Source organism: Triticum urartu, chromosome 7 (genome assembly GCF_003073215.2).
Source record: "Triticum urartu cultivar G1812 chromosome 7, Tu2.1, whole genome shotgun sequence".
In the NCBI taxonomy this organism is placed as follows: Eukaryota; Viridiplantae; Streptophyta; class Magnoliopsida; order Poales; family Poaceae; genus Triticum; species Triticum urartu.
This window is the reverse complement of record NC_053028.1, coordinates 213,280,269-213,292,887: the sequence shown is the minus strand read 5'-3', so window position 1 is coordinate 213,292,887 and position 12,619 is coordinate 213,280,269. Positions and strand designations below refer to the sequence as shown.

The 12,619-nt window shown below is 44.5% G+C and overlaps 2 protein-coding genes and 1 pseudogene across 2 annotated transcripts; 1 reads left to right on the top strand and 2 right to left on the bottom strand.

Moving 5' to 3' along the window:
• Nucleotides 1-6,909: 6,909 nt before the first annotated feature.
• Nucleotides 6,910-8,106, bottom strand: LOC125524096 (ATP synthase subunit a-like). The gene has a single exon (XM_048689177.1). It carries the CDS (start codon nt 7,971-7,973, stop codon nt 7,071-7,073), a length of 903 nt encoding a protein of 300 aa, XP_048545134.1. The 5' UTR covers nt 7,974-8,106; the 3' UTR covers nt 6,910-7,070.
• Nucleotides 8,107-8,494: 388 nt separating this feature from the next.
• LOC125518688 lies at nt 8,495-11,408 on the bottom strand. The gene is made up of 2 exons (XM_048683509.1): nt 10,964-11,408; nt 8,495-8,500 (listed from the first exon to the last, which is right to left on the bottom strand). The coding sequence occupies exons 1-2, from the start codon at nt 11,267-11,269 to the stop codon at nt 8,495-8,497; spliced, it is 312 nt and encodes a 103-aa protein (XP_048539466.1). The 5' UTR covers nt 11,270-11,408.
• A 196-nt stretch (nt 11,409-11,604) lies between these two features.
• Nucleotides 11,605-12,182, top strand: LOC125518687 (annotated as a pseudogene).
• The last annotated feature ends 437 nt before the right edge of the window (nt 12,183-12,619 follow it).

The following is a 12,619-nucleotide window of genomic DNA, read 5'->3' as shown; positions in this document are numbered from 1 at the left end:
TCGTAACCATAGATCCATCATCTTCGAGGAGGAGGAAACATAAGTCCAATACGCGTTATGGAAGACTAGGGATTGCTAATCCGTCCACGCGGGAAGCCTTCTCCCTCTCAGGCTCAAGAGTCAAGATAGCCCGCCCTAAACAAGAAGCTGCTTATTCTTTCAAGGATAAAGCTAACCAAAACAAGCTACGGATTGAGCGTACACACTTGGTAATTATTTCCTGCTACATTTGATGAATTCCACAATAACTGTGATAGAATACTACTACAAGATCATAACTAATTAATAAGGCCGTGTTCTAGCTTAAACTTACCAAGCTCTCTATCTGATATCATAGATTCGGGAAGAGGATTCTCTAAAACTACAGAGTCTGTGTCCGTATAGAGGCAGTCATCCCGTGACACAAATTGGTCCATATATATACGGGCGTAACTCGTAATGCATGCTGATATCTGAGGACACGTGTTCACCGGCGGTTTCCATCCATCGCTCTCATCGTATACGTCCTCTTTATAAGTGATTAAATTATACTCTCCCAGTTCGAGTACATCGATCACTTTACCCTTTTTCTTATGCATAAACACTTGACTTGTAACCTTAGAGCAAAGGACAGCCTTAGTGCTTTCGGTCTTTATACCCAAACGACCGTACACACTGTTCATGCTCAACTTGTGTATATAGCTTTTGGCTCCTAATTGTTTATCTCTAGCATCTAATCTCCTTGAATACATATCATCTATGAATTCCGCAAATGGACTATCAATAGGCTCAAACAAGTACCCACAGCATGGCGTAACATCATACCCTAATTTGACAGCATGCTTTAATTCTTCACTAAAGTAACACCCATACACGTACCCAACTCCGAATTTCAGAGCCTTCCCATCAAGGTCTCTAAATGGGAGAAAAGGACGCTTTACATCCTTAGGTATATACACCAACGCTTGTATAAAGCCAAACAAATCGTCCAATTTCTTGTTACAGAAATTGTCATGCCACACCCCCTTCCCGCCGGGCATTTTACATGTTTTCATTATATACGGATATAACGAATTGGCATCGTAATAATACAAATTCTCCCCGTAAGGCTTGTACACATCTACATGCCCACCATAGTATGCCCACCTAATGAATGCGTCTTCTTCCTTAGTTGGAATGTACAACTTCCATCTCTTATCGTCATGATACCTCATTCGCCATATGGTAAAGGCCATAGCCGCAATGGTAGTTTTATCAACTATGTCAACTTTGTAGTACTCAAAAAAGATCTGTTGCGCCCTGACCATGATATGACCTAAAAGCTCGACGTCATGTTTCAAATACTTGAGATAATCCACTGCATTTTCGACAATCGTTTCAAGGGTGACGTTTGTGTGATGGATCATACGCTTACTCACCATCACACAAACGTCCCTAAACCTCAGTAAGCCTTTCTAGATGATGCATTTCCCTTCTTATCTATCGATGTATTCATCTGAGGCCACAGGCAGGTATATATCTACGAGTGGTTTATATAAAGGAGGGTCCTGATAAGAATGCTGTTCGGAAAACGCGAAACAAGTTGTGTTGACTGAGGCTCAGAATACGTTCTTGCACCACTCCTTTCAAACACACATACCCTTTCTTCTCACAAATGTGAAATTCCGGAACTCTCTGTGTAATTGTTGCAACAATGATAGGGACTCTGCCGAGGGCTCCCCGGTAGGTTCTAGTCTCTCTTTATACTGTGACTGGAGCAAGGCGTAATGGGCTATGTGGTATGTTGATCAAGGAGGTGCTGCATTGGCTGTAGCTGCAAGAGGTCTTGAGACAGAAATTATGCCATTATTGCTTCTTTCATTTAAAAGCTTGAGTCGGTTCTATCTAGCTAAGTTATTCAATAAAGTAGATCGAAGTGTGTGATGCTTGTGAGTTTGGCAACTACTATATACGATATTTATAACAATACTTGATACTTGATTTATGACTTCCTCTACCTAGACCCACACCTACTTTGAATTTAACTTAATGGAGCGGCGGATCCAATAAAAAGGGACTACATTCCAATCCTACTTACCAGAATAAATAGTTGTATGGCATTCGAACCCCACCTTCATGGTTGTATTCTAATTAGCTGGAAATGTATGACCTAAGCTTCTCAACAGGAATTCACTCAACAGAGCACTTAATGAGTTTTCTAATGGCTTGAAAGACTACTATGTTTCTTTTAAGCTTAGTTGCAAAAGAAAAGCAAAGGGGAATGTGGGTCCATTTCGTAACACTTACGATGATAAAGAAAAGTAACTCCCATCCACGTGAGAGGCATCGCTACTGGGCCGGGCCTCGATTCCTTTCCTTGTCTCCATTTTGATTGATTCGCTTCTTCACGCAAGCACTTGGTTCGCCCCTTACTATAACCATCCCACTCAATCTTTTACAGCGATGTTTCGTACACTCTCGACCAGGTCATCATAAGAAAATACTACCAAATCTTTCCGAAACGAGAGAAGGAGGGAAGGCGCGCTACAACTAACCGCTGAAAAACGCAAGATTAGCGCTAAGAAGCAACCTAGTTTAAGTACTAGCGTCCCACCCCAACGTTCTTGTACTTCAAAATACTCTCCCCCGCTTGCTGCTCGCCTCAGCCAGACGTGGCTTATGTAGTGGTCGGCATTCCTACGTGCTCCGACTGATCCCCACTGGAGATTATATGAGGGGTCTTGGAAACTATCGTGACGCTTTGGTGACGAAGGTCACCGGGGTGACTATGGAAGGATTCCGTGGTAGTCTCTGACTCCCGCCAACTCAATCAATATCAAGAACATGTCGTGAGCATGGGGTTTGGTTAGGCTTGGTTGAGTTTGTAAGAAAAGGTAGTAGGTTGAGGGGCTTCATTGATTAGTAAACCTACGGTGCTGGTAAGGTCGGGACCGTGGTCGTCCGTCTCCGCTTTGCCGGCCGATAAGATCACTGAGATTGACCATCCAGCTGGGTAGGTTTGGCTATTCCTTTCTATTGAAAAGGAGTCAGCTGTCTGCGCGAGTCACCTTCCTTAGGCTCCGAGTCACCTTCTTCTAAGCTCCGCTGGACAACACAACATTCTCGTTCTATAGGCCGGCTGTACTTGTGATGGTTCCCCAGGATCCAATAAATCCACTTAGGTCTATGATGCCGCGATATTGTTCTATGGAAGCGGGTGGGCTGCTTTTTAGAAGTTCGGCCCGGTTTTTCATTAAAAAAATAAAAAGGGGGGAGGGATTGACCTTTCTAACGCATATTCTGTCGTACCGGCATGGCCCCACTGATTTGTTTTCAATCGGAGCATCAAGCAGCGCAACCCGGTTCTACTTGACTAAGCCCCGTGCTCGTCCAAGGAGGGAGTTTGCTTTACCCAACTCCCCTTTTTGATAACAAGGCAAAAACCTCCGAGCCGACATTCATGAGTTTCGAATGAAGAATGAAGAGTGCCCTGCCCCTCTTTTTTCCCTAAATCTTGGATTTGGAAGTTGGTAAAGACCCACCCCTTGTTTAAAGTCAGAATGAGTCCCCGAGACATCGGCTTCCGCCAACAGTGAACTATTAAGGATCGCATCCCACGCATATTCTACATTATAGCCTGCAACTAATTCAGCTTCCGCTTCTGGGAGATCAGACGGAGCTTGATTATTTTCTGCTAGACGAGGAATAAGGAACATAACCAATACGGGGAACAAGGGAATACCGGACCATATCTGCTTTTGTGCCATGACAATCTCACTCGAATTACAGGGACCTACACATATTAGTACAGTATACCGGGGTCCCCGGCCAGAACCACACGTGCAAGTTTCCCTGCATGTGGCTCGTCCGTGCTTTTATCCAAGGCGCTGCCTGTGACTCTGCATGGGAGAAGAGGGCTGAACTACAAACTTTCGTGTTCAGAGCATTGCATTGTCTAAGGGAGTAGGGTGAGTAATCTATGCCTACCAAGCTAAGCCTTGTCGAAAAGGCGTCACTGCTTCCTTTTTGGCACCCGCCCTTTATTTAGATGTTGGGGCAAGGCAAGCCCAAGGAAAGTCTAGGTTGGCGCTCCATCTCGGCCGGCATCCTGCTCTCGAGAGGGTGTGGTCCTTGAGCGAACTAGTCATGTGCTGTGTTGCCCCAACGCAGGGGCATTTGGTGAGGAGCTACGGTCCGGTGGTTGACAAGGCACTGATCGGAGGCGACTGGACTGGAGTGCTTTCATCAAATGATGCGTGTGGGCTGAGCCATTGCCATCCCAAGTGGTGGCCCGATTCGGCCTGGCCTGGTCGGAAAGAGATTCTAAATCTCGAATATGCGCACCGAGAATAGATATCTATGTTAGCTAGCGGGGGCGGGCTTTCCCCTAGTAGTCCCGCTGCGTCCTTTGACAATCCGTCTCGTCTCATCTTTCTTTGGTTATACTTGTAGCCAACCATATTAGCTCCACATTCCACCCTTTTTGATTTCTGACAAAAAAGGCAGTCATCAGTCGCCCCCTTTCCTATTTAGCTTTGCTTGCTACCTATTATGAGAATTGGTCCCGGTTCAAGCGGACCGCCTTTCATCATCATCTATACCAGCTGCCACGCACGATCCCATAGGAACGATTTCATCGCCCTAAGAAGCAGAACGCGCATCACCTACAGCCCTTTCCTCTGCCGGGGACTTTCACGAAATGAAAACGGGCGGCATCATCATATGCTCGACATTAGTTGCCCTAGTGTATATCTCGGAGTAGTCCTATGGCCGATCTGTCACCCATACATGAAGGCCTTGGCCCCATCCCGTGTGGAGAATGCCCCCTTACGGCACGACTTAGTCTGTTATTTTATTTTATTAGAGTGGATTCTGACCGCCACTTCTCTGAAAGCATGGTTCTTGCCTCCCTCTCTCCTCCCTCCTTGGAGCTCGTCCATTCGTCGGGTGATCCCTTGCTCTCATGTTCGAGTGTTTGCTCATCGTTTAGGCCGGTGAGTTACATTTTTGCTCAATGTAGTCGCCTCTGGGGTTCTTCGCACCTGGGTAGTACCAGGACCCTTGTGCCCCGGACTGCACTGCCCGCCCTATGACCCAAAACTCAAAATGAGCTTTGCGACGAGACGTGGACATTCCTCATGCTGCGGTTCCCTCCGGTCCGTTCCCGGGTTGGGTTAGGGGAAGATCCGAGCGATTGCCTTCGCGGATCCAAACGTGCTCACAAGGCGCACAATAAGAATAAGACCAATAGAGACTTCATAAGGGACCATTTGAGCTACAGATCATAATGCTCCTAGAAAGGCATATTTCGAATATAGAGGACGTTCCCAACAATCCATGAGAATATCATACCCAACTATGAACCGTACGAGCACATCCTCTGTCACCCCCACCGCGCTTACGGCTCTATACCCCAACCCAACTTGCTCTGGACCTGGGTCCTCCCGCATCTCTTCCTCGGTAAGCGGACCGTGGAAGCTGGGGAGTATCCGCTTGGGACTGATAGAAAACAACATATCTTTTCCCTCCTGACCCCTATAAAAATCTAGTGGAAGTCCGGTCGCGTCGGAGACATCTTTATCTAATTTTGAGGCTTCGTCGTCCGGCTCCTCCAAAATTATGTTAGGATCGGCTGGCTCATCCTCATCATCCGAAAAGAAAACAGAGACAAAACAGATTTGTTTCAATGACATATCTAATCAGACTGAAATTGATGTCGAAGACACGATCATTCACATCAATTGAAGCAGGCAGGAAGGGCGCGGAAGCTACCGTTTAACGAATGCAATGCAAGCAAGGTAGCTTGCTTACTCTCCATCTAGCGTGCGTTGGCGGCAAGGAAGGAGGCATTGGAAAGACTAGACCATACACATTAATTAGTACAAGAAAGAGGCATTCAGGAAGCGAGTAGTCGCTTCTGGCGAAGCTTAACAAAGGCCGACTACTACATAGAGACAACTACTACCAGTCATGAGCGATAGTAAAGATGTCAGAGGCAGAAGCTGTCGCTTGACGGACGAAGCCGAGCCGATACGATAGGCGGGCGAAGTGAGCGAGACCAAGACGGGCCAGACGTGGAGTGGCGAAGGGGGCCTACTATACGTATACATGATTAGTAAGCGATTCAAGACATCGAACGAAAAATCAAGTGAACTAATGAACAATGTGATTGCTCAGACAAGTACCAAGGAGCAAGAAAACGTATGCGCTTTAGCAAGGGATGAGCGCGAAATCCGTTGCTTGTTCTTTCGGTAGCCTTCTTTCATTTCTGAATTTGCTTGCGAGCAGTCCTTGCATTAGTATGAGTTTGTTGACCGCGTAAGGGCGATCCATCTTGATGACAAATTCCACGATAACGAGAAATAGAAATTAATCGTTCGATGTCTGCTTGTTCTCCCCTCTTCAATTACCAATGAACAACATGATCTTGAGCTATCATTTGTTCAATTTGGTCGATCTGATACTTAGTTAACTCATTCATCTTGATGTTCCCACTGATACCTAATCGATAACGAAGTTGAATGGCTTTTTTCGGTCCAATTCCATCCATTTTTGTTGAGGAAATTCTGACTTGTTCATCGGGAAGTGATCTAGCTCCTGAGATATATGACATTCTTTATCCTTATCTTTTCCTGGTCTTCTCGGCTGGAATCTACAATCTACACCTCTCCAAACACAAACGCAATATCTTGAGTACCCGGAACCATGTTCAGTGCTGCAAAAGTGCAGCTGTATCCCCCTAGAATCTTCAGCTCCTCGTTTTTATTCAATTATCAAATGACTCATTTTGATGGATATTTGTAGCATCATTCAAGTAAATACAAATTGAGATCGTAGAAACATGAGCTTGTGATATAGATACACCTAATTCCAGACCGGTTAATGCTAGAATTATAAATAAGGGACCAAGATCTCCTATGAAATAGAAAATATTATTCAGAAATAGCATAGTCCAAGCAAACCCACTTAAAATCTTTACTAAACTATGACCGGCCATCATATTAGCAAATAAACGTATTCCTAAGCTTAATGCACGAAAACAATAAGAGATTAGCTCAAGGAGTACTAAGAAAGGTGCTAACGGCAGTGGGACTCCCATAGGTAATAAGAAGCTAAAAAAAATGAAGCCCATGTCTTTGAAATCCAATGATCGTAATGCCTATAAAAATGGAAAATGAAAGAGCCAAAGTAATGAGAAAATGACTTGTCACTGTGAAGCTAAAGGGTATCATACCCCGGGGATTATGAAATAACGAAAAAGTAAAAGTGACCGAGATGCGAGGGAAGAACTTTTGTTTCACATTTCCGGAAAGACCACCTATTTGTTCGTTTACCAGGTTCAGCACGAAATCATAAATAAGCTCGACCAAGGATTGCCATGCATTTGGCACTGACTTTCCACCTCCCTTTTTTGTAACAACAAAAATAAGAAAAACGACCAAAACGACAGTGAGCAGCATATACAAGACTGAAATTGTAAATGTAACATAAAAGTTGCCCACATGAAGATCAATTATTGGGTAAATGACAAATTGATCCAATGGGGTTTCCAAAAAAAGCTGATTCGAAGCACTTACAACGCTACCCAGCGGGGAGTCTTCGGCGCTCCATATTTCGTTATAAAAATTAACAAAGCCCGCGTTCCAAGTGAAGCTTTCGCGCCCCTTGAAATGTAAATCTGCGAAAGTCTCCCTTAGAGACGGAAAAGAATCCACGCCCAGAAACTGGTTACCAAACCAGGTAACATCGTATGCAGGTGGCAAAGCCAATTCTGCCTGCTGCATGTATGATTCTACCATTTTTGTGATTTCAAAAAGCAAAGCCTGTGTATTTCCGGGCGCAATTCCATACATTTTTAAAAGGAGGTTCATGTCTTTCAAGGTAGGTGCCTCCACCCCTTCCAAAAGCCGGTTCACAAGCTGCGGATCCAACGCAGGTTGGGAAAAATTAAAAATAAAAGAATGGACGTGAGAGACTCTTTGTGCTGTTTGTGTTATGAAATCGAATTTGTTCATCTCCAGGTAACTCCATCTTTTTCAGCTCTGCTCGCTCACTTTTGAAAGGAAAGGAGACTGATCTTGACGTCGGCGTTGGTTTTTCTAATGAAACGAATATTTTTTGGATTGAGATTTCAAATAAGCATTGCACAATGATCCGCATTAGGCGGGGAGCAGCAATGATACCACTGGCCAGGAATAAGTACCTATCCCTCTACTACTTATGATGTTTTTCGTTCAATTGAAATCCTGCGTCGAGCCGATGTTTCATTGATCGATACCGGGCACATCCATCACATCAACTATTTCACTTTTCATACGCATTTATTGACGGACCGGTAAACTAGACCCGAAAAACTCCTATTTTTAAAACGAAAGACCCATCACAAAATTATGGCGCAACGCTATGACGAGCGTTCTCACAGGCCGGCACCTCGATGCATCCGTCTCAAGAGTTGTACACCTTACATGTGCTTCACGCCACAATCTCTCACTTTCTGCTCCTCCATCTGTCTCCATCATATAATCGATCTCACCTCTCATGTCTGAGTGAAAAAACCATATTTGTTAGTATATATCAAAGCCGAGAGGACACGTTCCTCTCATGTCGAGATTAGTATTAGGGACCCTTAGTATTATTAACCGGTTACTATACGTACATGCAGTGAGACAATCAATCTATGCTCTCATTCACATTTCATTCTAGCACCGACGAATCCAGCCCTATCTATCCCTAGAAGCAAATGGACCCTAGAAGCAAATGGAGTAAGTCCGATGGAACACTCGGATTGGAAAAGATAATTATACTTATAGGCATGGATGAAAAAAACCCGGAAGTCTTGGCTGTATGACAAATGCTCAAATAATTGAGCTGCGTATTCAGATCCAAACGATCAAGAAAGGATCCCAGACTGCTCAAGATTATCTGCGCAGGATCAAATTCCAGTCTGATCAACTTGCAGCAGCAGGAGAACCTGTGACAGACAAAGATCTTGTCTTGTACACACTTGGTGGATTAGGCAGAGACAGCCACTGATCAGATTCAGCTGACCTCAGAGGGGACTGAGATGGTGGAGAATAGCCACCAAGGAGAGTGGCAGAAGACATCATATCCAAGGACCAAGAGAGCAGCAAATAAGATGAAATGTAAGTCACCAGTCAAAGCCATGAGGAAGAGCTCAAGGATTCAGGACACTGGGCTGACCATCCAGGAGAAGGCGACACAGAGGGTATCACAAAAGAATCTGGAAGGTAATCCCTCTTGCTCCAAAAAAGCTTTTGCTATCCTAAATGCTGTCCCTAATACATAATTATTATGAGATTGCTTCCAAAAAGTAATATGAAACTAAAAGGATCCAATGAAGAACCGGGGAATAGCTTATATCCAGTCCTTCTCTATGACTTGCCGAATAGACTTATTCGCAGCCATACACTGTCTTATTTAAAAGAGTCCCCTGTCTCGTGAACGATCGAACTTGGTAAACTTTGAAATAATCGTTTAGATAGCATTAGCCGCTTTTCTTCCTTTTCTCTGCCAGTCTTTCAAGTTCTCACCCTCCCAGAAAAGAAGGGAAAGTCTTCTTACTAGCTAGCTTTTATATCTCGCGAATAGGGAGTTAAGGAGTGTAACTATAACCTATTTGTCACAAAGTTCAATACTCTCTAGAGGAGGTAAATCAATGGATACGGGTACGCCTGGTTGAAGCAGCCCCTACACTTCTATGGGTTGTTCCAGCCTCTGCTAGTGGGTGGTTTTTCATTTCTACAACAGGTGCTTGGTTCAAAAAAAGCTTATGAGTTGAGTTCGTCCTCAGCTACGGATTGGGGGCAGCATTCTCAGATTACTTGACTTGCTGCTAGCTTAGAGGAGAGAAAAAAAATCCCGCTTTCATTTACCTTTAAGTCTGAGAGAAGGCTTTTTCTTTCTATTAAAAGATCACAAATCAGAGGGGTGATCAGTCCTCTTTCAATCCTTCATCTTCTTATGAGTAGCCGCCACAGGGGGTCCTCAGTCTGAATCCTCCACTAGCATTGGACCAACAGTCAGTCTAGCTCTCGCTCTTATCCAATTTCCTTATCCTTTCAGGGCAAGGTCGGAGTAGTAGGAAAATACAATTTCTTTTGTTGCATGCGGACCCGCTTGTGAGACTGAAGAAATTGAAGCTAAATGACAATCTTAACCTACTTGCTTACAGGATCCTTAAGAAACTGTGGACTTTTGCACCTTTCTGTCTAGCTTGAGTTATCTTTTAGTTCTCTCCCCTCGGCAAAGTGGATAGGAAAGAGTCTTGCTTCCATTCCACTAGCCAAGAATAAGGAGAGTGACTTTCTCTTTTGAACCTCTTAACTGACTTGAAAAAAAAAGTGGTACACCCCTCAGAGATATAGGGACCGCCATGCTCGTCCACTTTCTTGATAAATGACTCGATGCATTTTCTCTTCCTTGCCGCTGAGACTGAGACATATCAAAAAGATCTATTACTAAAAGGAGATTGGGATCATCCTGTGGTTACCGGATGATGGGAATAACTAAGGCATAAATTTGGAAATGAGCACGAAATGTCTATAAATGAATTTTCTCATTATTCGTTATTTCCGGGTCTTTTCATTGCATTCACTTACAACAAGAAACAACCACCAGCGTTTGGTGCAGCACTTGCATTTTGGTGCATTCTTCTTCCTTTCCTTGGTCTTTCGTTCCGTCATATTCCAAATAACTTATCTAATTACAATGTATTAACCGCTAATGCACCTTTTTTTATCAAATCTCAGGGACATAGTCTAATCATGAGGGTAGTATTTTATCATGGTGTTGGATCCCAAGTTTTTATGGATTCCTTTTTTGTTACCGGGGTCGACCCCAAAGCCATAATGTCTCAAAATGAAGAGGCTATAGAGAAACTTTGATTTTTTTCCTTTGTCTCGAACTTCCTGAAGAACTCCATTCTATCTCTCCAACAAAAAAGTCGGGCTGCGCCCCAGTTGTACACTCCCTTCGTTCGGACAACCCTTGTTGATTCTGAACTTCGTTGGAGAATGAGCTTTGCTCTTCTGGGCGCTGGGCGCTCCCGTGGTTCGCGAGAAGGAAAAAGGACTAATCTTTTGTTACATCTGGCACGAGATGAAAAAGAGAGAGCTTCGTCTATCGATGAACAGCAGATTGACGGAGCTCTTGGCATTGCTTTGTTTTTCTCTCCTTTCCTATCAGCGAGTTCCGAACCTTTTGTTCGAAATTTCTTCGTTCGTACCGAACCGCTTGCAGAATCAAATCCAGTTCCACAAGATCCTATATCAGCTATACATCCTCCTTGCATTTATGCCGGAGATGTCGCCAGTGCTATGGGCTTTGGGTTATGTAGATCAAAAATGATGAATGGGATTGTGGCACTCCACTCGCCGCCAATGCGGAAGGATGCCGCCGAAAAGAATGGAACGCTGCTTCGCTCTGCTGGATGCGTCAGATCCCATATAAGAAGCTCCCTCTTTACCCGATCATTCAAACATTTTGTGGGCGGCGCGCCTACTCTATTGTTGCGTAGCAATAGAAGCCTGCTCATGCTGCTTCGGCGGCGCTTTTTCGCCTTCTCTTCGCTCTGGACAGGAGCGCTAATGGACACGGGGAGGGAGCAGGCGAAACGTGTCGTTCGTAATGGAAAGAAAGACACCACTACTTCACCTCTTTGTTGGACCGCCGGCGCGAACATGATGGTCTCTGACCAGGACCAGGAACCAATTCAAATTTGGATCTTGACATGTCGGTTGTTTTTAACCGTAGGCATCTCGCCAGGAAGTTGGTGGGCTCATCATGAATTAGGTCGGGGTGGCTGGTGGTTTCGGGATCCCGTAGAAAATGCATCTTTTATGCCTCGGGTATTAGCCACAACTCGTATTAATTCAGTAATTCTACCCCTTCTTCATTCTTGGGCATCGCTTCTGAATATTTTGACTCTTCCATGCTGTGTCTTAGGAACCTTTTCAATACGGTCCAGATTGCTAGCTCCCGTTCATAGTTCCGCTACAGACGATACATGAGGAAGATTTTTATGGCGGTTCTTCCTTCTAATTACAGGCATATCTATGACTCTTTTTTACCAGATGAAGCAGGAGGCATCGGTCCGTAGAACCTATAAAAAAGAGATGGTTGTGGCGCGAAGTACTCTTGTGCACCTACGTCACTCGGCTTGCACACAACCCCGCCCCGTTATGTTATGTTATGGAAGAATTTAGCTTCTTGCTGGGCTGGTTATTCAGAGCCAGCAACTGGCTGCCGGATTGGGTGAGCCAAATTTCATAAAAGAAATACATTATTTATGAAATTGGGGTATCTACTGATACAAACAAGGTAGAGGGCATGACAGCTTGGCCAGAACCAGCCAATGTCAGAGAACTCCGAGGGTTGCAGGGGTTATTACAGGAGGTTTGTATTGGGGTATGGAGCTACCAGCAGGCCTTTAACTGAGTTGTTAAAGAAAGGTGTGGAGAAGAAGCCAGAAAAGCATTTCTCAAGCTCAAAAGTGCTAAGGTATGGTGATGCCTTTGAACGTTTACTGGGAGAGCGGCTCGAAAGAGTTGGACAGACTAGAAGCTTTGAAGTTTATGTTCTTTAAAAAGATAATAGCAACCTTGACTTACATCCGGTCAAGATCCCCGTGAAGGAATGCTGA